Here is a 23859-nt window from a genome sequence, read left to right as displayed (position 1 = left end):
AGCTGGGATTACAGGTGCCCACTACCATGTCTGGCTAATTGTTATTGTTGTGTTTTTTCTTTTATTTTTTTTGAGACAGAGTCTCACTCTGTCACCCAGGCTGGAGTGCAGTGGTATGATCTTGGCTCACTGCAACCTCCACCTTCCAGGTTCAAGCAATTCTCCTGCCTCAGCCTCCCAAGTAGCTGGGATTACAGGCATGTGCCACCACTCCCAGCTGATTTTTTTGTGTTTTTAGTAGAGACAAGGTTTCACCGTATTGGCCAGGCTGGTCTTGAACTCCTGACCTCAAGTGATCCACCTGCCTCAGCCTCCCAAAGTACTGGGATTACAGGCGTAAGCTACCATGCCTGGCCTTTGTTTTTTGTTTGATTGTTTATTTTTGTTTTTGTTTTTCAAAAGGAACCATATTACTTTTTATAATTGCCTCTTATGCTTTCTTGCCTTTGGAGCAGGTACTTTCTGGGCTGGAGCTTTTTGACCCTTCTGAGTTTTTGGAGGGGGTGCTACCTTCTGTCATGTGGCTTTCTGGGCAGGAACCTTACGGGCTGGAGCCTTCTTTCCCACAGCGGTCATCTTTTTTTGCTGTAACTTTAGCAGCAGCTGCTTTTTTGGGAGAAGCTTTCAGGAGAGCTGCCTTTTGAAGCTTCTTTACTTGATGTTTTATTATTCTGTCTCTCATTTTCTTTGCCTTCATAACTTTAAAATGATCAGAATCTGTCATCTTGGCTTTCCTTTCTCTGGCTTCAATCTTTTTGGCCTATCTTGTGGCTGCCCATTTTGTATTGATGTCTGCCTTCTGCCAGGCTTGTGGGACATACTTCTGGCGGGAACCATGTGGAAACTTGAGGATGAAATCAGTGAGCTGCATGTACTTGAAAGGCATGGCCTGTCTCCTCACTTGAGTGCAAGGTCCGCCAACCAAAGCCCTGTTCTGATCAGTAACGTCTATGATCACAATTAATTTTCCAGCATGAGGTCCAAAGGAGAGTTAGGCTACCTGGCCAACCTCCACAAAGCGCCTGAACACCATCTTGGTGGCATTTGGAGAGAAGGGATTCATTTTTAACTGTAGTTGTGAACAAGGTATTTTGAGAGATAGTATTGAATAAATTGTATCCAGGTATCCACAAAATATAAATATGTATTTATTTATTGAGACATGGTCTTGCTCTGTTGCCCAGGTTGGAGTGTGGTGGCAGGATCATGGCTTACTGCAGCTTCAACCTTCCAGACTCAAGAGATTCTCCCACTTCAGCCTGTCAAGTAGCTGTAGCTATAGGCATACACCACCATACCCAGCTAATTTTTTCTATTTTTTTTGTAGAGATGGGATCTCATTATGTTGCCCAGGCTCGTCTTGAATTCCTGGGTTCAGGGGATCCTTATACCTCAGCCTCCTAAAGTGCTGGAATTATAGGCATGAGCCACTGCGCCCAGCCGTCCATGAAATATTTTAATGCTATGGAAAGTGTTTAGGGTATGTGAGGTAAGCACATTTCATCATCACTTCTTGGCCTTTTGGCTAAGATCAAGGCTAGCACATTTCATCCACCTGTTTTATTAGCTTAGAGCTTTTAATTGTAATCTTAGTTTCTCTGTAGAACAGTGGTTCTTAAATTTTTTTGTGCCTAGATTCTTCTGGTAATCTGATCTAGCCTATGAGCACTTCTCAGAATAATTTTTTTTAAGTGCTGAAAAAACTACATAAGATTAAAGGGAAAACCAATTGGGCTGAAGTACAGTTATTAAAAACAATTTTTTTTTTTTTTTGCTATACCACAATCACAGTAATAAAATATTTTTTAATTGTGACATAGTAATTAATGCCTATACTTCTTTAGTACTGCATTATATAAGATCTGGTGGCAGATGTAATAACTACCATGATTTTGAGGTAGGGGTGAGAAGAGTGCTGAGAGGGGTAAGATGTCTGCCACAACTGTAATATGCTATAAAAATAGCTGTGGTGATAAAGTCACAGATATCACAGATATTGTTGTGGTTTGCACCTCCATTTATGATGGGAGAAAATCCTATTTTTCACCTAGAGGTTAGTGAAAATAGGATGGGTTGGTTTGTGTGCCTCTTTTTGCCATCCAGATTTGCAGATACCCTGATTGCTACCCATGGACATTGCTACAAAGCCATTCTTTTTCCAATTCTAAGTGCAGATTTGACCCAGATTTCCTGCAAGTAGCCAAGTGCCTCTGTTGCTGGGACTTGTCTTGGCAGAGCTATAGCAAGCAGAATGTGTTGCTAAAGTTTCTCTGGCAGTTTTTGTCAGAATCAGGGGCTCTCATCAGGACCTGTTTCAGTTGGAGAAAACACTGAACTTTAGTCAAATTTGAACTGTGGTGCTTATATTTGCTTTATTCTTCGCTTGGCTGTTGGGTAATAAAATGTGCTTATCTCCCTAAACCTAAGTTTGCTTGTTGATACTCAGGGTGGTACAAACCAAATATGGGTAAGAACTTCTTTTAAATGTAGCTTGACTGTGCCAAGGCCATTTCCGTACACTTAAGATTCCTGCTTAATAAACTGGCAGCTACTAGAAAATGTATCCACTAAGAAGAGCAGTTTCAGGCCAGGCACAGTGGCTCACACCTGTAATCCCAGCTCTTTGAGAGGCCGAGGCAGAAGGATCCATTGAGCTCAGGAGTTCAAGACTAGCCTGGGCAACATAGGGAGACCTCGCTTCTTTAAAAAAAAAAAAAAAAAAAAAAAAAAAAATTAGCCATGCACGGTAGCACACACCTGTAGTCTCAGGCACTCAGGAGGCTAAGACAGGAGGATAGCCTGAGCCCAGGAGGTCGAGGTTGGTCGAGGCTGCAGTGAGCCATAGTACTCCAGCTTGGGCAACAGAAGGAAACCCTGTCTTAAAAAAAAAAAAAAAAAAAAAAAATTGAAGAAAGAAAGGCAGTTCTCAGACAAGTCAAGTCAAAATAGTGTATATTGACTTTTGCAGTTTGCCTCTCCTTAGGACATTCTGGATATGCCTAGCTGGACTATCTCATTAAAAAGGGACCTAGGGAGATACCATCTATCATGAGATCTGTGTCAAAATTTTACCTTAAGATGAGCCTGGAGTTGGGTTTGGTTTGTGAGTTCTGTGGGGATGCCGCCTCAGGACCAAGGTTGTGTCAAAGTCTAGGATAGACCAGGGCTTCCTTACATAATTCTTGGACAAGGATGTCTGCCCGTGCTTCAAATCCAGCCTGCACTTTCCTTGCCATGTTTTGTTCCCTGGTGAGGAGGGGGTGCATTGGCCCAGGAAAGGGACCTTTTCTAATTCACAGAAAGGCAACCTGAGAGCCCAGAAAGATCACATTTTCTTTTTTTTTTTTTTTTTTTTTGACACAGAGTCTCACTCTGTCGCTCAGGCTGTACAACCTCCACTTCCCAGGTTCAAGCGATTCTCCTACCTTAGCCTCCCGAGTAGCTGGGACTGCAGGCGCATGCCACCAGGCCCAGCTAATTTTTGTATTTTTATTAGAGACAAGGTTTCACCATGTTGGCCAGGCTGGTCTCAAATTCCTGACCTCATGTGATCTGCCCACTTTGGCCTCCCCAAGTGCTGGGATTACAGGCATGAGCCACTGTGCCCCTCCCGAGATCACATTTTCTAACTTAGGCAAGCACCACCTCTATAAGAGGTGGCTCTAGGCCACATACATATTCAAGGACTAGAATTGAATGAGTATTTGAGAAGCAGAAGAATTAGAGCCAAAGGCCAGAGCAATTTTTTTTTTGAGACAGTCTCACTCTGTTGCCCAGGCTCGTGTGCAATGGTGCAGTCTCAGCTCACTGCAACCTCTGCCTCCCGGGTTCAAGCAGTTCTCCCACCTGAGCCTCCCGAGTAGCTGGAATTACAGACGTGATCCACCACGCCCGGCTCATTTTTGTATTTTTAGTAGAGACAGGATTTCACCACATTGGCCAGGTTGGTCTCAAACTCCTGTTCTCAGGTGATCCACCTGCCTCAGCCTTCCAAAGTGCTGGGATGACAGGTGTGAGCCACTGCACCCAGCGTACCAGATCTTGTTCTAGATGCAGGGGCTATAACAATAATTAAAATCAGGCTTTCTGTCTTCAGGAAGGCCACAGTTTTTAGCATTTGTGTATACAATGATACCTTATACTATAGTACCATTTACTTAGCTTCTAATATATTCATGACGTTACATATTCTCATTAAAGTTAACTTCGAATTTTGGAGTTTTATCATTACTTGTCAAAATGATGTTGTGCATAGAAATAAATAGGATATGTACATTGTTAAATAATAATTCTAGGAGGCAAATGCCAGTCCATACATATTCTAAGGCATCAACAATTAAAGTTACACAATACCACTGCAAGAATAGATCTACTGATTTTTTTATAAAAGGAATTATTCTTTATGGAATAAGGAAGTAACTTGAAATTGACTGTGTTTATAGGAATCTAATGTATGACAAAGTAGGAAACCCAAGACAATACGAAAAGAAAAGATTGCTTTTTAAATAACCTATTAATAATTTGAAAAATAGCCAGCGTGGTACAACCTCATTTCTACTGAAAATACAAAAACTAGCTGGGCGTGGTGACACACGTCTGTCGTCCTAGCTACTGGGGAGGCTGAGGTAGGAGAATCCCTTGAACCCAGGAGGCAGAGGTTGCAGTGAGCCAAGATCATGCCACTGCATTCCCGCCTGGGCAACAGGAGAGACTCCATCTCAAAATAACAATAATTTGAAAAACAAATCAAGATCCCTACATTAATACATATACTACAAATAAAATCAGAACTAAATATGAAGAATTATAAAATTGGCTATTTATTGAAACTCTAAAATGAAGACAGGAGGAAAGATAGTTTTGTAGGCCCAGCAAACTAAAGCAATTATAAAGGAATATATGTCTTTCTTTTTTTTTTTTTTGAGGCAGAGCTTCACTCTTATTGCTCAGGCTGGAGTGCAGTTACGCGACCCTGGCTCACTGCAACCTTCGCCTCCTGGGTTCAAGCAATTCTCCAGCCTCAGCCTCCCTAGTAGCTGGGATTACAGGTGCCCACCACCACGCCCGGCTAATTTTTTGTATTTTCAGTAGAGATGGGGTTTCACCACATTGGCCAGGCCAGTCTCGAACAACTGACCTCAAGTGATCTGCCCGCTTCAGCCTCCCAGAGTGCTGGGATTACAGGGCTGAGCCACAGCACCCAGCCTGTAAATGAAAATATTGACACTTTTCATTTTATTTTATTTATTTTATCTTTTGAGGCACCTTTGCACCATTATAGTAACATTAAAATATTATAAAAATTTAAAATATAGTCAAAGTAAACAGGCAAACAGCACATCAGAAAAGTACCTCTAGGAAATTTTCATTTCAGTACAAATACTAAAAATAGACATCTAGACTAAAAATATGAACAAATATAATAACTTAGAAAAAAAGCACATAATAAATATATCGTGATGTATCATGTCCTTCGAGGGATAAATATCAAAACAGGTTATCAGTTTTCTCTACTAGCAATAAAAAACTGCAACACACAAAACTGGCATTTACTGAAACTGGTATTCTCATATATTTGTATTTAAAATTTTCACATCCCTTTAGGAAAGGTTTTTTGTGATACGTATCAAGCAGTCAAAAATAATTTAAAAATTTTTTTTTTTTTTTTTTTTTTTTTTTTTGGTTGTTGAGATGGAGTCTAGCTCTGTCACCCAGGCTGGAGTGTAGTGGTGTGATCTCAGCTCACTGCAACCTGTGCCTCCAGGGTTCAAGCAATTCTCCTGCCTCAGCCTCCCAAGTAGCTGGGATTATAGGCGCACACCACCATGTCCTGCCAATTTTGTATTTTTAGTAGAGACAGGATTTCGCTATATTGGCCAGGCTGATCTTGAACTCCTGACCTCAGGTGATCCACCTCCCTCACCCTCCCAAAGTGCTGGGATTACAGACATGAGCCACCATGCCCAGCCTAAAATTTTTTTTAACTTTAGTTTTTTTCTATGTCATAAATCATGAAGCAAAAAAAAAATTATTCTCCTTGATCCCAAGGAAAGAATCTGAAATATGGAAGAAGGCATGCTTTGTTTATTTATTTATTTTAATTTTTGTTTGTTTGTTTGTTTTGAGACGGACTCTCACTGTGTCACCCATGCTGGAGTGCAGTGACACTATCTCGACTCACTTCAACTTCTGCCTCCCGGGTTCAAGCAATTCTCTTGCCTCAGCCTCCTGGGTAGCTAGGATTACAGGCACATGCCACCATGCCCTACTCATTTTTGTATTTTTAGTAGAGACGGGGGTTTCACCATGTTGGTCAGTGTGGTCTCGAACTCCAGACCTCGTGATCCTCCCGCCTCGGCCTCCCAAAGTGCTGGGATTTATAGGCTTGAGCCACTGCGCCTGGCCTATTTTTTTATTTTTATTTTTGTTTTTTTGAGACAGAGTCTTGCTCTGTCACCCAGGCTGGAGTGCAGTAGCACAATCTGCCTTCTGGGTTCAAGCGATCCTCCTGCCTCCACCTCCCTAGTAGCTGGGATTACAGGTGTGCGCCACTACCCCCAGCTAATTTTTGTATTTACAGTAGAGAAAGGTTTTTGCCATGTTGGCTAGACTGGTCTCAAACTCCTGATGTCAGGTGATCTGCCCACTTCGGCCTCCCAAAGTTCTGAGATTGAGGTGTAAGCCACCGCAGCTGATGGTACTAATCAGTGTTATTTATAATCCAAACCCATTAACTTACAAAAGTAAAAGAGGACAATATTTATAATTATGCCTGGACAGCAGGTATAAGGCAAGATCATATGGGGAAACTAGGATGTATTGCCATCCTACTTATATAAATAGGCAAAACAAATCAAATGCACTAAAGAGCTAATAGAATACCTAAGCACTGTATGATACACCCCAGGATGGTTTTTAAGTCAAATCAAGCATTTATAAAAACAAGGAAATAGTTTAGTAATCGTTTTTCTCAAAGAGGTGTTCATAGTTTAAGTTTTCCTCATTATTTAACTTTTCAAATTTTTCATTTTTTATTTTATTATTCGACAAAATATATTTCATGATATTTTAGAATGAAAACAGTTTTCATTCTCGTTCAACCTAGTTATTTTATGTATGAGGATATCAACACAAAAAAATGTTACGGGGCATGGCCAAAGTCTCATGCCTCTACTAGACATGGCTGGACCAGGCAGAGTAAGCATTTCTGTCTTTGTTGTTATCATCATCATCATCATCATCATCTAAAGACTTAGAGATGGGTCTCACTGTGTGCCCAGGCTGTATCCTCCCACCTCGGCCTCCCGTAGTGCTGGGATTACAGGCATGAGCCATTGCACCTGGCCGTCTTCTAATTCCAGAGCAAGGGCTCTTGACTACTTCACCAAGCTGCCTTGAAGTGTCAGTATGTTTTGTAACTTGACACTTGATGCTTGTTTTTGGTATTTAAAATGATCACTACTTTGTTTCACAAGGCAGGCTAATTTTAGGTTGTTTCTCACAAAATCTGAAACTTCCTAAAACTTTACAAAGGCATATTGACCAGACTTACTTTCCTCTGAATCCCATAATTCTGTATGTGTTGCTGATTCCACTACATATTTATGGAGGAAAGAAGAAATCTGAAAAATACAAAGCAAGACATGTTCTCAAATTCAAAACACTTGACTTTGGAATGTTATCCCTCCTATACACTCATTTCCTCTGTGCTTTGCTGCCAAACATTTCTCAGTGCTGCACAGTCCAGGAATCTGACTGGGTGTTGAATGCAAAAAGTCCCAGATTCCCACAGATGACTAGTTTTTAGTAATGGTTAACAGTACTTCCGACTAGTTTCTGCTCTGAGTTGGTTATTTATTGATTAGGTAATCAATGAGTGGTGGTAAGTCTCCCTGGGAACCCTGATACAGAAAACTTAGATCTCCAACAAGATATAGTATATATTGGATCCTCATCCTTTCTCTCTTTTTTTTTTTTTTTTTGAGACAGTCTCGCTCTGTCATCCAGACTAGAGTATAGTGGCATGATCTCGTTTCACTGCAAACTCCAGCTCCTGGGTTCAAGCAATCCTCCTGCCTCAGTCTCCTGAGTAGCTGGGATTACAGGTGCTCCCTACCACACTTGGCTGATTTCTATATTTTTCGTAGAGATGGGGTTTCACCATATTGGCCAGGCTAATCTCAAACTCCTGACCTCAAGTGATCTGCACACCTCAGCCTCCCAATGTACTGGGATTACAGGCATGAGCCACTACGCCCGGCCTTGGGCATTTTTTGTTGTTGGTGGTGTTCCTGAGACAGAGTCTTGCTGTGTCGCCCAGGCTGGAGTGCAGTGGCGCGATCTCAGCTCACTGCAATCTCTGCCTCCCAGGTTCAAGCAAGTCTCCTGCCTGAGCCTCCCAAGTAGCTGGAATTACAGGCATGCACCCCCATGCCTGGCTAATTTTTGTATTCTTAGTAGAGACGGAGGTCTCACCATGTTGGCCGGGCTAGTCTCAAACTCTTGACCTCGTGATCTGCCCACCTCGGCCTCCCAAAGTGCTGGAATTACAGGCATGAGCCACCATGCCCGGTGACCTTGGGCATTTTATATGAGAACAAAATTAACTTGTACTGGCACCATGGCTCACACCTATAATCTCAGCACTTTGGGAGGCCAGGGTGAGAGAATCACTTGAGTTCAGGAGTTCAAGACCAACCTGGGCAACACAGACCTCTTCTCTACAAAAAAAAACAAAATCTTAGCCCAACATGGTAGTACAGGTCTGTTGTCCTAGCTACTTGGGAGGCTGAGGTGTGGGACAACCACTTGAGCCTGGGAGATCGAAGCTACAGTGAGCATTGATCACACCACTGCACACTCCAGCCTAGGCAACAGAGCGAGACCCTCCTCCAAAAAAAAAAGTAACTTGCATATCCCTGAAAGTTGCACATAGTATGTTGTGTTCCAGTTAATTTTTTGCTGCTCATGTTGGGTGATGGTGATGGAGTTCATTAACTTTTATTAATCAGTGATGCCACCTGGTGGCCAGAGAGTACATTTTGTAGGGTACCTACACACTGAACCAACATTTGCTTTTTTTCCCTTTGATAAAAATAACCTCAGTGGCATTTGAGGCAGTTTTATTAGTGAAGTTTTGAATAATGCTCAATTTGTTTTGGCAGGAACAGAAAGGTCATAGAATACTACCAGTCTAACATGGCAAACTGAAATGACTGCTCTCTTCATTGTTATTAGGAAAGCTTCTGCTGCATACCAGGTCCTAAATGATAGGTAATAGATGGTTCCCTATGACTAATATAGGCGTGTCTGGTCTCCTTTCCTGGGTTTCACCTGGGTTTTAACAGTCACTGGAGCCAGCTACTGGTTTCACTGTTCCTCCCATCTGACTCAGGGTGATCAGTCACATTCTTATGCTGCAGTTAAGGCCCCAGGTGATTCTTAACTGTTTAAGGAGATCTTGGTCCTGCTCTCTTTGCCAAGGTAAAAGTCCTCAAAAAGATATACAGCAAGAAGATGCCCTAAAAATATGGATGGATGGATGGATGGATGGATGGATGGATGGATGGATGGATGGATGGATGAATAAGTTGGAGAGTTGAATTTTGGAGACCATTAAGATATTTTTAAAAATTGGCAAGGAGGGTAAACCTAACTCCATTACTTCCTTGATTAACAGCATGATGTTGCAATGTATTAATGGTGGGTTTTCTGCTCAGTGTATTTAAACTGTGTTTGTAAAAGTTCATGTTTGAGTACAAGCAAAGAAAATGCAACTTAGAAGCTTATCAGGCTCAGCGTAGTGATTCTGAGGTCAGGATTTCCTAATATGAACATCTTCTGGGTAACCCTCTTGGTTTAGAGAAGTGTCTCTGTTTTCATTGGTATACTTCTGTATTAAAGAATAGAAATTTAAGACAAAATAGGAACTCGCCATGAGTCTGATATTTAGGTAAATCTGTGTTCCTTTCCACACTCTTCAGCTAACTAACAGCTTAAGGAAAATCACTTGATTAATGAGGTAGCTTAGGGTTTGAGAACATCTAATAGGGAGGGTAAGTTTGTCTCCCCTGTCACCTTTCAGCCATAGAAATATTAAATGTTTGCACGCAGAAAACACAGCTTATGTAATATATTGAATGCATTCTGAGTGGGGTCAGAGTGAGAATAAGTTTATTTTCATCTCCAGATAAGGCTAAGTGTAATGTATATCTTATGTATTTTGTTAATTTGGGTTTTTAATTTTTTGTGTGTGCCTGCTTCATTTTTCCTTTATATTTTGGGGCAGATGCTCTCTTTGTTCAGATTAAAATCTAAATTGCTAGCGATGGTTTCTGGCAAGATAGAACCTATGCCATGGTGCACGGAAGCTTAATTTATTTATACATAACATCTCACCATGGCTTATTGCCAGTGCTGGATATTTATAATGTGCACGTCTAGACTCACACAAGCTCTTAGATCACTGTCTCAAAGATTTACGAAGTTTCAGCAGTTGGGCGTGTGCTTGTGTCATCCGTTACGTTTGAAGATCTGGCACTGATACCCATGTTTTCCTTTGTTCCTTTGAGCATGATTTCATAAATCCATGAGGTGAAGTTGTATTTATTCCATAATAGTACTAACTAGTAGTTGGGTCTGATAAAGATATATTCAGTTTCTGAACACCCCTTTTCTCCTTTCATTTTCTCAGTTCCCACTGGCATTAGAATTGGTTTCAGCATTTATTGCCTTTTACCTCAACTAAAATACAATCCTAACTTAAAAGTAATATATTATTGGCCAGGTGCAGTGGCTCGCCGCCTGTAATCCCAGCAGTTTGGTAGGCTAAGGCCAGGGGATTGCTTGAGGCCAGGAGTTAAAAGACCAGCCTGGGCAACAAAGTGAGACCCTGTCTCTGAGAAAAAGAAAAGCAGACATGGAGGCACACACCAGTAGTCATAGCTATTTGGGAGGCAGAGGCAGGAGGATTGCTTGAGTCCAGGAACTTGAGGCTGTAGTGAGCAATGATTGCATCACTGTGCTCCAGCCTGGGTGACAGGGTGAGACTGTGTCTTGAATGAGTAAGTGAATTGTTTTTATTCAGTAAGCATTTGTTGTCCCTTTTGTGCAAAGCCCCTGGCTAAGTGCTGTGTGAGAGAGAAAGATGTATCAGATGACTTGCTCACAAGGAGCTTTGAGTCTAATGAAAAAGAAAATAATAGAAGCATAAAGTGAGACTGCTGTGTCATGTGTTACTCAAAGGGAGAAAATGTTTCTTTCAAATGGAAATTTTGTAAGAGAAATGGGATTTAAGAAGAGCCTTGAAGAATATGAGTAGAATTTGTATATGTGAGACAGAAAGGGATCGAGAAAAAGGGACAATTAGGGACAAAAGGTGTGAAGCCAGGGGACACATGGGGAGTGTTTAGGGGGTTGCACAGAATCAAATTTAATCAGGACAAAGGGCCCATTTTAGGCAGTAGCAAGAGAGAGAGAAAAATTGATAGGGACTATGTAGCAGGGGGCTTTAAATTCCAGGGAGGAATTTGTATTAATTTCACAGGTAATGGGAGACCATCCAGCATTTCTCAACAGAGAAGGAAGTATTGCCTTGAAATTCCATGACTGTCCTTGTTGTCAAAGATTTATTAAATATAGGTTCCTCTATTGCCTCAGTTTTTTTCTGTATTATAAGAACTACTATATACCACATTGCTTATTTACAGACTATCCTCATCCAAACGGAGGTTTCTCAACTTCAGGCCTATTGATATTTGGGGTCAGATAATTTTTTTGTTGTTGTTGCAGGGCTGCATTATAAGATATTTAGCAGCATCTCTGCTGGGTATGTGCATGAGAGTGTGTGTGTGTGTGTGTGTGTGTGTGTGTGTAGTAGAGATGGGGTTTCCCCATGTTGGCCATGCTGGTCTTGAACTCCTGACTTCAAGTGATCCACCCCCTTCGGCCTCCCAAAGGGCTAGGATTACAGGCATAAGCCACCGAGTCCAGTCTACATCTCTGACTTCTAACCACTAGCCACAGTAGCACCCCCTTTTCCCCAGTTATGACAACCACAGCTGTCTCCAGACATTGCCAGATGTACCCTGGGGGTCAAATTTGTCCCCATTTGAAAACCACCTGTTTAAATACATATATTGAGTTCCCTTGGTGTCCTGAGCATTGTTAGACTCTTAGATTAACAAATCCAGGAGTCTTTTAGGGATTGGATTAATGCCTTAGAATTTTATACTAGATATATGTCTGATCTCAAGATTAAGGTACTTTCCTATGTGTTGGAATAAAAGCTGAACTAGGCATTAGAAGACCTGAATTCTCATGCTGGCTCTGCCACCAAGAGGTTGTGTGACTTGGGTGAGATCCTTTGCTCAATAATCTGATTCCTCATCTCTAAAATAACCAGTGTTTCCTCCAAGGGTCTTTCTAGCTCTGATGCTATATCTTGATTTCAAATTGATCTCAGGGCTTTATTTTTTCACAAGTTAGCCCAAGTTGGACTAGCATGTATATTAACTAGCAAGACTAACGGAAGTATTGAAAAAGAAAGATATGTGTTTGGGGCTCACTGGTTTATTGTACTCAAATACTTTTTTTTCTTCTTTTCTAGATTATTTGAAGAATCTCATAGAAGATGCTGGAGATTACAGAGACACTCAAGGTAAATAACTTTTGTGGTTGCAGAAGTTTTTATATTATGTTTATTTAGGTAGGGGTAGAAAGTAAAAATATATTGATGACAAAGTCTGTTACAGACTCTATTCATACGACTTGAAGGCCGCGTGCGGTGGCTCACACCTGTAATCCCAGCACTTTGGGAGGCCGAGGCGGGTGGATCACCTGAGGTAAAGAGTTTGAGACCAGCCTGGCCAACATGGTGAAACCCCTTCTCTACTAAAAAAACACAAAAACTAGCCAAGCATGGTGGTGCACATCTGTAATTCCAGCTTCTTGGGAGGCTGAGGCAGGAGAATCGCTTGAACCTGGAAGGCAGAAGTTGCAGTGAGCCGAGATTGCACCACTGCACTCCAGCCTGGGCGAGACTCTTTCTCAAAAAAAAGACTTGAGGCCTTCCTGAAAACTCCATTTTGAGCAGATTCACATAGAACCAGATAAGTAGTAAAGCAGTGCTGGGGATAGGTGAGATTATATGGACAGGGGAGACCCAAAGCCAGCCTTGCATGAGAACCAACCTCTTGCGACTGGCGGTCGGGGGAGCCAGCGTGGTGGCTGAGGTCAGGAAGCTTTGCCCTCCTGTGCTCAGTCACTCTGTGCTTGTGCCATATTCAGTTTCCGCAGAGGTCCATTTCTTTGTCTTTCAAAAACAGGGATTGAACCAGAAGATCTGCAAGGTCCTCAAGCTTCAAAATCATGAGTCCATGAAGTGACTAAACTACAAAGCAGGAATGAGTCTATAAAAGCATATTATTCTGGGACTGTTTAACAAAAGGATATTAGCCTTCCCTCACCCATAGTAGTACTTAAGGGAAACAGTCCATTACATCATGAGGGACTCATAGCTAGTGGGATAATTGGAGTTCCTGTGTCTGTCTGCCTGTCTGTGTCTCTCTCCCTCACAATCTCTCTCTCTGCCTCTCTTGCAGATAACACACACATATACACAGATTAATTCTGTTTGGGTGTTTCTGTTTAACCCCAACAACCTCTTTCAAATGTCACAGGTCTATCCCGTGTTCTTTTTTTGTTTGAGACAGAGTCTCACTCTGTCACCCAGGCTGGAGTTCAGTGGCACGATCTCGGCTCAGAGCAACCTCCGCCTCCTGGGTTCAAGCAATTCTCCTGCTTCAGCCCCCCAAGTAGCTGGGATTACAGGCATGCACCACCATGCCCAGCTAATGTTTGTATTTTTAGTTTCACCTTATTGGCCAGGCTGGTCTCGAACTCCTGACGTCAAGTGATCTGCCCACCTCGGCCTCCCAAAGTGCTGGGATTACAGGCATGAGCTACCATGCCCAGCAACCCCTGGTTCTAACTGCAGAAACATATTAAACAAGTCTATTAATTTTATGAATTTCGATCACATTATTATTATTATTTTAATTTTTTGAGACAGAGTCTCACTTTGTCACCTAGGTTGGAGTGCAGTGGCATGAACACGGCTCACTGCAGCCTCAGCTTCCTGGGCTCAAGTGATTCTCTTGCCTCAGCCTCCAAGTAGTCGGGATTACAGGTGCACACCATCACACCCTGCTAATTTTTGTTTTTTTTTGTAGAAAATAGGGTTTCACTGTCTTGCCCAGGCTGGTCTCAAGCTCCTGGTCTCAAGTGATCAGCCCGCCTCGGCCTTCCAAAGGCTGAGATTATAGGCATGAGCCATCACACCCAGCCTGATCACATTGTTGTATATCCTTTACATTTGCAGAATAAAAAGTGAACATTTTTAACCCTTTTGATAGAGATTCTTATTTATTCTCTTAATCATTTCACTTCTTCTCTAACATCTTCTATTTGTATACATTATGCTTTTAAAGGTGGATTTTTTTAAAGGAAAAGTTTGTGGTTGGGGATCTGACAAGTTTCCTGTCTTCAGTGATCGTATCTATTTGATGAAAAAGTTGATAATACCCATCGAATAAAGAACAAAGCAAATGACTTCAAAGTAAGGGTGCACCAAGCAGGACAGAATTATTTGGATGACAGAGAAAAGTATGAGGGTTGAAGAGGCAGGGAAGCTTTACAGGAAAAAGTAGGACTGGAGATGAGTGGGAGAATAGGGGGGAGGAAAAATGAGCATTCCTGATGGCAGCCCCTCTCGTGAGGATACAAATTGTATATGGAACTTATAGAATAGAAAGAAAACATCTGTCCTGGGTCCTGGGCTTCTGCCTTCAATGAAAGTGAGTTATTAGGTCAATTTCACATATAAAACAAATTCAAGGTCAGAGATTAAGGAGCTTATTTAAAGGAAATTACATGCTACAGCAAAGACAGATGAGAAAATCAGTGAATAGTGAGGCCTGGCCGGGCGCGGTGGCTCAAGCCTGTAATCCCAGCACTTTGGGAGGCCGAGACGGGTGGATCATGAGGTCAGGAGATGGAGACCATCCTGGCTAACCCGGTGAAACCCCGTCTCTACTAAAAAAATACAAAAAACTAGCCGGGCGTGGTGGCAGGCGCCTGTAGTCCCAGGTACTGGGGAGGCTGAGGCAGGAGAATGGCGTAAACCCGGGAGGCAGAGCTTGCAGTGAGCCAAGATCCGGCCACTGCACTCCAGCCTGGGTGGCAGAGCGAGACTCCGTCTCAAAAAAAAAAACAAAACCGTGAGGCCCACTATATTTCCAGAGGCACAGCAATCATATGGTGAGCAGTGACTGGGCGTGATGGCTCATGCCTGTAATCCCAGCATTTTGGGAGGCTGAGGCAGGTGGATCACTTGAGGTCAGGAGTTCAAGACCAGCCTCGGCAACATGGCGAAACCCTTTGCTACTAAAAATACAAAAATTAGTGGGATGTGGTGGTGCATGCCTGTAATCCCAGCTACTCAGTAGCTGAGGCATGAGAATCGCTTGAAGCTGGAAGATGGAGGTTGCAGTGAGCCAAGATCCCACAACTGCACTCCAGCCTGGGCAACAGAGCAAGACTCTGTCTCAAGAAAAAAAGAGTGGTGAGCAGTGTGGATGAGACTCCAAGGGTGAGGGAAGGTGAGGCAAGTATAACTTTGAAAGGTAGGGAGAAGAGTTAAAGGAATAGAGGCATCAGGGCTGACATGGGGAAAGTAGAATCACAGAATGGAGTGGGGAAGGTAGAGCTTGGGAGACCAGGTGACTGAGTAGCAGCAGCAGCCTTGTCATCCATTAAATCTTAAGGCATCTCTCCCTTGTCCACTGGGAATTCCAGCAGAATTCCAGAAAGCAGGAAATGTGTCTAAGGTAACCTCTTGAATACCTGCTGTGAAGAGGGTACCAGGCGCCGTAAATTCTGATATATGGCTGAGCACCGTGGCTCACACCTGTAATCCCAGCACTTTGGGAGGCCGAGGCGGGTGGATTACTGAGGTCAGGAGTTTGAGACCAGCCCTGCCAACATGGCAAAACCCCATCTCTACTAAAAATACAAAAATTAGCTGAGCAGGCCGGGCGCGGTGGCTCAAGCCTGTAATCCCAGCACTTTGGGAGGCCGAAATGGGCAGATCAGGAGGTCAGGAGATCGAGACCATCCTGGCTAACACGGTGAAACCCCGTCTCTACTAAAAAATACAAAAAAACTAGCCAGGCGAGGTGGCGGGTGCCTGTAGTCCCAGCTACTCGGGAGGCTGAGGCAGGAGAATGGCGTAAACCCGGGAGGCGGAGCTTGTAGTGAGCTGAGATCCAGCCACTGTACTCCAGCCTGGGCGACAGAGCGAGACTTCGTCTCAAAACAAACAAACAAACAAACAAACAAATTAGCTGAGCATACTGGTATGTGCCTCTCATCCCAGCTACCCAGGAGACTGAGGCAGGAGAATTGCTTGAATCTGAGAGGTGGAGGTTGCAGTGAGCCAAGATCATGCCACTGCACTTCAGCCTGGGAGACAGAGCAAGACTCTGTCTCAAAAAAAAAAAAAAAAAAATCTGATATATAGTCGGGGTCTCTCTATAAGGAAAACCTGCCTTCTTTTAATAATAGTGATGAAGGCCGGGCGCGGTGGCTCAAGCCTGTAATCCCAGCACTTTGGGAGGCCGAGACGGGCGGATCATGAGGTCAGGAGATCGAGACCATCCTGGCTAACACGGTGAAACCCCGTCTCCACTAAAAAATACAAAAAACTAGCCGGGCGTGGTGGCGGCACCTGTAGTCCCAGCTACTCAGGAGGCTGAGGCAGGAGAATGGCATGAACCCGGGAGGCGGAGCTTGCAGTGAGCTGAGGTCCGGCCACTGCACTCCAGCCTGTGCGACAAACCAAGACTCCGTTTCAAAAAACAATAATAATAATAATAGTGATGATGATACATGTTGAAAGAATACAGAAACCTCCAGGAAGACTGTCCTTTGGTAGATTACAATAACTAGACCAAAACACCTCAACCCCTTTTCAGAAATTGATTTGTTGTTGTTGTTTTTGATTTGTTTTTTTTTGAGAAAGGGCCTCATTTTGTCACCTAGGCTGGAGTGCCGTGGTGTGATCTGGGCTCATTGCAACCTTGACCTCCTGGGCTCAAATGAGTCTCCCATCTCAGCGCCCCAAATTGCTGGGACTGCAGACATGAGCCACGACGCCTGGCTAATTTTTGGATTTTTTGTGGAAACAAGGTTTTACCTTATTGCTGAGGCTGGTCTCGAACTCCTGAGCTCAAATGATCCGCCCATCTCAGCCTTCCAAAGTGTTAGGATTACAGGCGTGAGCCAGCACCCCAGCCAGTCTTTTGTTTAATAGTCCTTTTGTTGATGACCACTGTCACTACCACAGCAGCCTTGGAAGGAGATGCTTCCCTTTCTAACACTCTACCAGTTTTTCTCGGTGGGAATGCTACTGTCGTATTGTACTGAATAATCTTTGTGTGGGTTTCTAATGAGTAGTGCGTGGAGTTTGGCATCCCTGCCTCCTACCCACTGAAGACCAGTGGATCTTCCTGGTTATTGTGACAACCAAAAATTGTCTTTATACATGTTTACATGTCCCTAAGGGAGCGCTGTGGCCCTGAGCTGAGAATAACTGCAGCCCCAAACGTGATAAAATGCAAACTTTTTCCTTTAGACCTAGTTACAAAGATAACAAGGCTGGAGTACGGAAAAACACTTTGCTAAAGGCAAAGGGTTAATAAAAAGAATAAAACACAGATAGGCCCATGAAGCTAATAACCCAGCTCACAAAATGACACTTGCAAATTCCTAAGATCTAGGATGCTTCCATGTGGCATTTCCCCCATTTCTTTTTTTTTTTTTTTTTTTTTTTGAGACAGAGTCTCGCTCTGTCACCCAGGCTGGAGTGCAGTGGCGCAATCTCAGCTCACTGCAAGCTCCGCCTCCTGGGTTCACGCCATTCTCCTGCCTCAGCCTCCCGAGTAGCTGGGACTACAGGCGCCACCACCTCACCCGGCTAGTTTTTTGTATTTTTTTTTTTTTTTTTTAGTAGAGACGGGGTTTCACCGTGTTAGCCAGGATGGTCTTGATCTCCTGACCTCGTGATCCACCCATCTCGGCCTCCCAAAGTGCTGGGATTATAGGCTTGAGCCACTGTGCCCGGCCATTTCCCCCATTTCTAATTCATGCCTCTTGGAATCAGATTGAGACTGAGATCTGATCTTAGTCATTTCTCATAATTTTCATTTCCTGTATCAAGATCCTTTTCCCTCACGATCCTTTTCTCCCAGATAGTTTATACTTGGATGGTCCTTATCTTCCAGGTGAAATCCCATCCTTATCCTTGTAAACTTGAATAGGATAATCAAATCACAGCATAAAACAATCCTGACATTCATACTGTTAATAAACATGGTGTACAGTGTCTCTTTAGAGCCTTCTTTTGGCTCATTATTTCCCTATATATTGTTTTGACCAGGTTTTTGGTGGTGGTGGTGGTGGTGGTGTTTGGTTTGGTTTGGTTTTGCCTTCATTGAACCTTAGTTGACTGCCTACTCACAGTCAACTAAGCTTCTCCAGAGGTTGGTTGCTATAAACTAGCTATCTTGTCCCCTGGAATTGCCTAATGTTGCAAACTATTTGTTTCCATTGTAATTACTAAATGCACCTTTTGTTCCTGCCTCTTTCAGATGCCCTTGCTGTTGTTATAGAGGTAGCCAACCACGCCAATGACACCATGAAGCAAGGAGTAAGTGTCTTGTTATCAGTGGCTGGTGTGGTCTTGAACCTGAAAGCCCAGGCCTTCATATGCTTTCCGTTGTCTTTCTGTAGGACAACTTTCAGAAACTTATGCAAATTCAGTACAGCTTAAATGGACACCATGAAATTGTGCAGCCTGGTCGGGTAAGCATTTTAGATTGCTCTTTGCAAACTTAATACGATGCATTTAGGTACCATCTGTATCTGTTTATCATTTCTGTTACAAAAATAGGTTGTTTTTGTTACTCTTCTCAGTCTTGATCACTTTATCCGTTCAAAACATTCATGATATAAGTCACTGTGAAAACTGAATTAGGAATAAGCCCATTTGGCCGGGCGCGGTGGCTCAAGCCTGTAATCCCTGCACTTTGGGAGGCCGAGACGGGCGGATCATGAGGTCAGGAGATCGAGACCATCCTGGCTAACACGGTGAAACCCTGTCTCTACTAAAAAATACAAAAACTGGCAGGGCGAGGTGGCACGCGCCTGTAGTCCCAGCTACTCGGGAGGCTGAGGCAGGAGAATAGCATGAAACCGGGAGACGGAGCTTGCAGTGAGCTGAGATCCAGCCACTGCACTCCAGCCTGGGCGACAGAGCGAGACTCCGTCTCAAAAAAAAGAAAAAAAAAAAAAAGGAATAAGCCCATTCATGAAGTAAGTCCAATTAAATTAGGGGAGCGGCAAGGGACCCCACAGAGTATCTGATTTAATGGGATCGTTTTATTGTGTAATGCCAGCAGCCTCACACAGTTTTGAAGACAATTTCATTTAAAATCTTTAAGAGAAGATGAAGGGAGGGAGGAAATTGGTATTTTGATCCTCCTTATATAGCACAAAAGTGGCCTAGGGAATGAAAGGAAAGTTACAAAATGCAGTTGTCAGGATGTTGGTTATGCTTCAGGATCAAGTACACGCTCAGTCAATTACATATCCCTCCATGCAGTATCCCTGGGGCCAATATTGGATTTATCCAACCCTGCTGCTTGTCCGATTCCTAAATGATTTAAAGGTTTAAAATTAACTATGACTGTAAAAAAATCTCAAGGGAACTGTGGCTCCCCAGTCTGTCAGGAAAAAAATTCTCGGGAAAGAAAGTTGAAAAGGAGATTATATTGTTGTGTTGTGATTGTAGGACTAAATGGGTGTGTGTTTGTATGAATCAGGTTTTTCTCAAAGAAGGAATTCTGATGAAGCTGTCTCGGAAAGTGATGCAACCTCGAATGTTTTTCCTGGTAAGAGGACTTGTGTAGCTCTGATTTGGCCGAGGTAGGGATAGTTGCTTAAGGAAAGGAGACGTTTATACATGGTAGATAAGCTTAGTACCTTCATGTATCAGCCTTGGTGGCTTCTTCAACTGGCTATACTGCTTAATTGAATTTCAAGTATGGGAAATAAAGTCTGCTATGATGCATAACCAGAAGATTATTTCCTTTTGGAATTTATTCCATTTCTAACTTGGAAAATTGTTCTAATCATTTATTTAGGCAGACTGTAATACCTTCGTGGGATTTAGAATTCAAAAAACATTAAATCTGTTACAGAACTTGGAAATAAAGCATGTTTTCCAGAAATTGCCTTTTAAATTATATTCTAATAAAACATTCTAGGTAGTTCTAGTGTATATAGCAGAATATAAGTATTTTATTCAGAAAGCTATTAGCAAAGAGGTATTATTTATCCTTTAAGGTATTATTTATCCTTTAATCTTGTATCTTGTCAAAATCTTTGCAGCGGAAATGTGTTTCTTTACTTTGTCCCATGAGATGTTTCTACTTTTCAGTTTAATGATGCCCTGCTGTATACAACACCAGTGCAGTCTGGAATGTATAAACTGAACAACATGCTCTCATTGGCTGGAATGAAGGTCTGTGCATCTGTTAGATGATTTGTTTTGTTTTGTTGTTTTGTTTTGTCTGAGACGGGGTCTCATTCTGTCACCCAGGCTGGAGTGCAGTGGTGCAATCTTGGCTCACTGCAACCTCCACCTCCTGGGTTCAAGTGATTCTTCTGCCTCAGTCTCCTAACTAACTGGGACTACAGGTGCCCACCACCACACCTGGCTAATTTTTGTATTTTCAGTAGAGACGGGTTTCACCATGTTGGCCAGGCTAGTCTTGAACTCCTGACCTCAAGTGATCAGCCCGCCTTGGCCTCCCAAAGTGCTGGGATTACATAGACGTGAGCCACCATGCTCACCCAGGTGATTTGTTTTTAAACCCAAATAAAGTCAGGTGTGGTGGCTCATGCCTATAATCCTAGCACTTTGGAAGTCTGAAGCCAGTGGATTACAAGGTCAGGAGTTCGAGATCAGCCTGACCAACGTGGTGAAACTCCATCTCTACTAAAAATACAGAAGAAAAGAAATATTAGCCAGGCATGGTGGCGCATGCTTATAAATCTCAGCTACTCAGGAGGCTGAGGCAGGAGAATCGCTTGAACCTGGGAGGCAGAGGTTTCCGTGAGCTGAGATCGTGCAACTGCACTCCAGCCAGAGCAACAGAGTGAGACTCTATCTCAAAAAAAAAAAAAAAAAAAAACTCAAATAAAGGCTGGGCACAGTGGCTCACACCTGTAGTCCCAGCACTTTGGGAGGCCAAGAGAGGATGATAGCTTGAGCTCAAGAGTTAAGAGACCAGCCTAGGCAGCGTAGTGAAACCCCCATCTCTATTAAAAATAATAACAACAAATATGTGATATACTTAGAGAAAATTCCCTAAGATAAACATCTTTCTTACATCCTTTATTTTTCTCTCTATATATGTTACTATTTATGCATTTGGTTTTTTTTGTTTTGTTTTGTTTTGTTTTTCTGTGACAGAGTCTCACTCTGTTGCCCAGGCTAGAGTGCAGTGGTGCGATCTCAGCTCACTGCAACCTCTGCCTCCTAGGTTTAAGAGATTCTCCTGACTCAGCCTCTTGAGTAGCTGGGACTACAGGCTCAGCTAATTTTTATATTTTTCATAGAGATGAGGTTTCACTATGTCGACCAGGCTGGTCTCAAACTCCTGACCTCAAGTGATCCACCCACCTTCCACCTTTGCCTCCCAAAGTGCTGAGATTACAGGCGTGAGCCAGTGCACCCTGCCTGTTTATGCTTTTGATTATTCATTCATGTAGTCATTTGTTCACTCATGCATTAATTTATTCATAAGATACTTACTGAGAACTGCTATAAACAAAACAGTAATGGGTTTGATGGAAAATACGAAGATAAGTTGAAGCATGATTCTTATTGTCTTTCCTCCCCCAGGGACTTAGCAACTAGTTGGGAAGATAGTACACTACACATAAATACCTATAAAGTAGACAGTAATGAGTATCACTATAAAGGCATAATTACAGTTTTGGGAGTTCAGAAAATAAAGAACTTGCAGTGTTTGATGATCATGGTGGGGACTGGCCTGCAGCTTTTGAGAGCAGCTAGGAAAGAAGGAGAAAAGAGGAAGAGCCAGTGGACCTTAAAGTATAGGTCACATTTGGCCATGCTGAGATGTAGGGGAAAGGCATTCCAGGTGGAGGGCATATTGTGAGCAAAGTCCTGGAGGTGGGAAAGGTGGGCCAGCATGTGGGCTTTTTAATTCATCTGGAGCATAGAGTAGATGAAGGAGAATAGCAGTAGAGAAAGCTGGATAGGAAGGTTTGTCGTGGATGTCAGAGCCAGGGCCATTAGACTTCAGCTTATTGATACGTTTTTCAGTAGGATGAGTCAGCTCAAATTGTTGTGCTTTCTTCCAGGTCAGAAAACCTACCCAAGAAGCCTATCAGAATGAATTAAAGATTGAAAGTGTAGAACGTTCCTTCATTCTCTCAGCCAGGTAAGTTTTTTCTTCTCTTTTTTTTTTTCCTCATTCTCAGTCTGCTTGCTAGGGAATGTCAGGAAAATTTTGGTTTTTGGTTTTTTTTTGATACAACATCTCACTCTGTCACCCAGGCTGGAGTGCAGTGGCACAATCAATCACGGCTCACTGCAGCCTCCACCTCCATGGCCCAAGCAGTTCTCCCACCTCAGCCTCTTGAGTAGCTGGGACCACAGGCATGCACTACCATACCCGGCTAACTTAAAAAAACATTTTTTTGTGTGCCTGGTGCGGTGACTCACGCCTGTAGTACCAGCACTTTGGGATGCTGAGCTGGGCAGATCACTTGAGGTCAGGAGTTTGGGACCAGCCTAACCAACATGATTAAACCCCATCTCTACTAAAAATACAAAAATTAGCCAAGTATGGTGACAGGCACCTGTAGTCCCAGCTACTCAGGAGGCTGAGGCAGGAGAATTGCTTGAACCCAGGAGGCAGAGGTTGCAGTGAGCCAAGATCCCACCACTGCACTCCAGCCTACGTGACAGAGAGAGATTCTGTCTCAAAAAAAAAAAATTTTTTTTTGTAGAGATGGGGTCTCCGTGTGTTCCCCAGGCTGATCTTGAACTCCTGAGCTCATGCAGTCTTCCCGCCTTGGCCTCCCAAAGTGCTGAGATTACAGGTGTGAGTCACTGTGCCTGGCCTATTTTAAGAATATATAAAAATAGATTTTTGTCAGTATAACAGGGTCAGATATTGCCAGCAGTTTTTGCATTTAGGCTAACTACTGACTTTTTGTTTCTTCTTTTTCTTCTTTCCCAATACCATGCAGTTTTACTCTTCATTTACCATGCAAGGAAGTGGCTGAGAGCTGAGGCAATAGTATGCTAGAAGCACAGAGATTAAAATGTTCTTCTGAACAGAATAACAATGGTGAAAGTGCTTTGCTGATCATTTTTTTAAGTGACTATTTCAGATTGTGTGTGTTTTTTTTTTTTTTTTTTTTGAGAGAGAGTCTTGCTCTGTTGCCCAGGCTGGAGTGCAGTGGCTGGATCTCAGCTCACTGCAAGCTCCGCCTCCCGGGTTCACGCCGTTCTCCTGCCTCAGCCTTCTGAGTAGCTGGGACTACAGGCGTCCGCCACCTCGCCCGGCTAGTTTTTTTGTATTTTTTTAGTAGAGATGGGGTTTCACCATGTTAGCCAGGATAGTCTCGATCTCCTGACCTCATGATCCGCCCATCTCGGCCTCCCAAAGTGCTGGGATTACAGGCTTGAGCCACTGCGCC

At 43.0% G+C, this 23859-nt stretch overlaps 1 protein-coding gene and 1 pseudogene across 1 annotated transcript in view; one reads left to right on the top strand and one right to left on the bottom strand.

Annotated features, from left to right (window-relative positions):
• The window catches only part of FGD6 (FYVE, RhoGEF and PH domain containing 6), a 136401-nt gene that overhangs the window by 88396 nt on the left and 24146 nt on the right, over positions 1–23859 (top strand). The window contains exons 9-14 of the mRNA XM_023228057.1: positions 12608–12658; positions 18708–18766; positions 18850–18921; positions 19941–20009; positions 20558–20641; positions 22513–22592. Coding sequence (XP_023083825.1) covers positions 12608–12658; positions 18708–18766; positions 18850–18921; positions 19941–20009; positions 20558–20641; positions 22513–22592 — 415 coding nt within the window. The remainder of the gene's footprint in view (positions 1–12607; positions 12659–18707; positions 18767–18849; positions 18922–19940; positions 20010–20557; positions 20642–22512; positions 22593–23859) is intronic.
• On the bottom strand, positions 418–1033 carry LOC111544223 (annotated as a pseudogene).

Source organism: Piliocolobus tephrosceles, chromosome 10 (genome assembly GCF_002776525.5).
Source record: "Piliocolobus tephrosceles isolate RC106 chromosome 10, ASM277652v3, whole genome shotgun sequence".
NCBI classification, from domain to species: domain Eukaryota; kingdom Metazoa; phylum Chordata; class Mammalia; order Primates; family Cercopithecidae; genus Piliocolobus; species Piliocolobus tephrosceles.
This window is presented reverse-complemented; position numbering and strand designations above follow the sequence as displayed.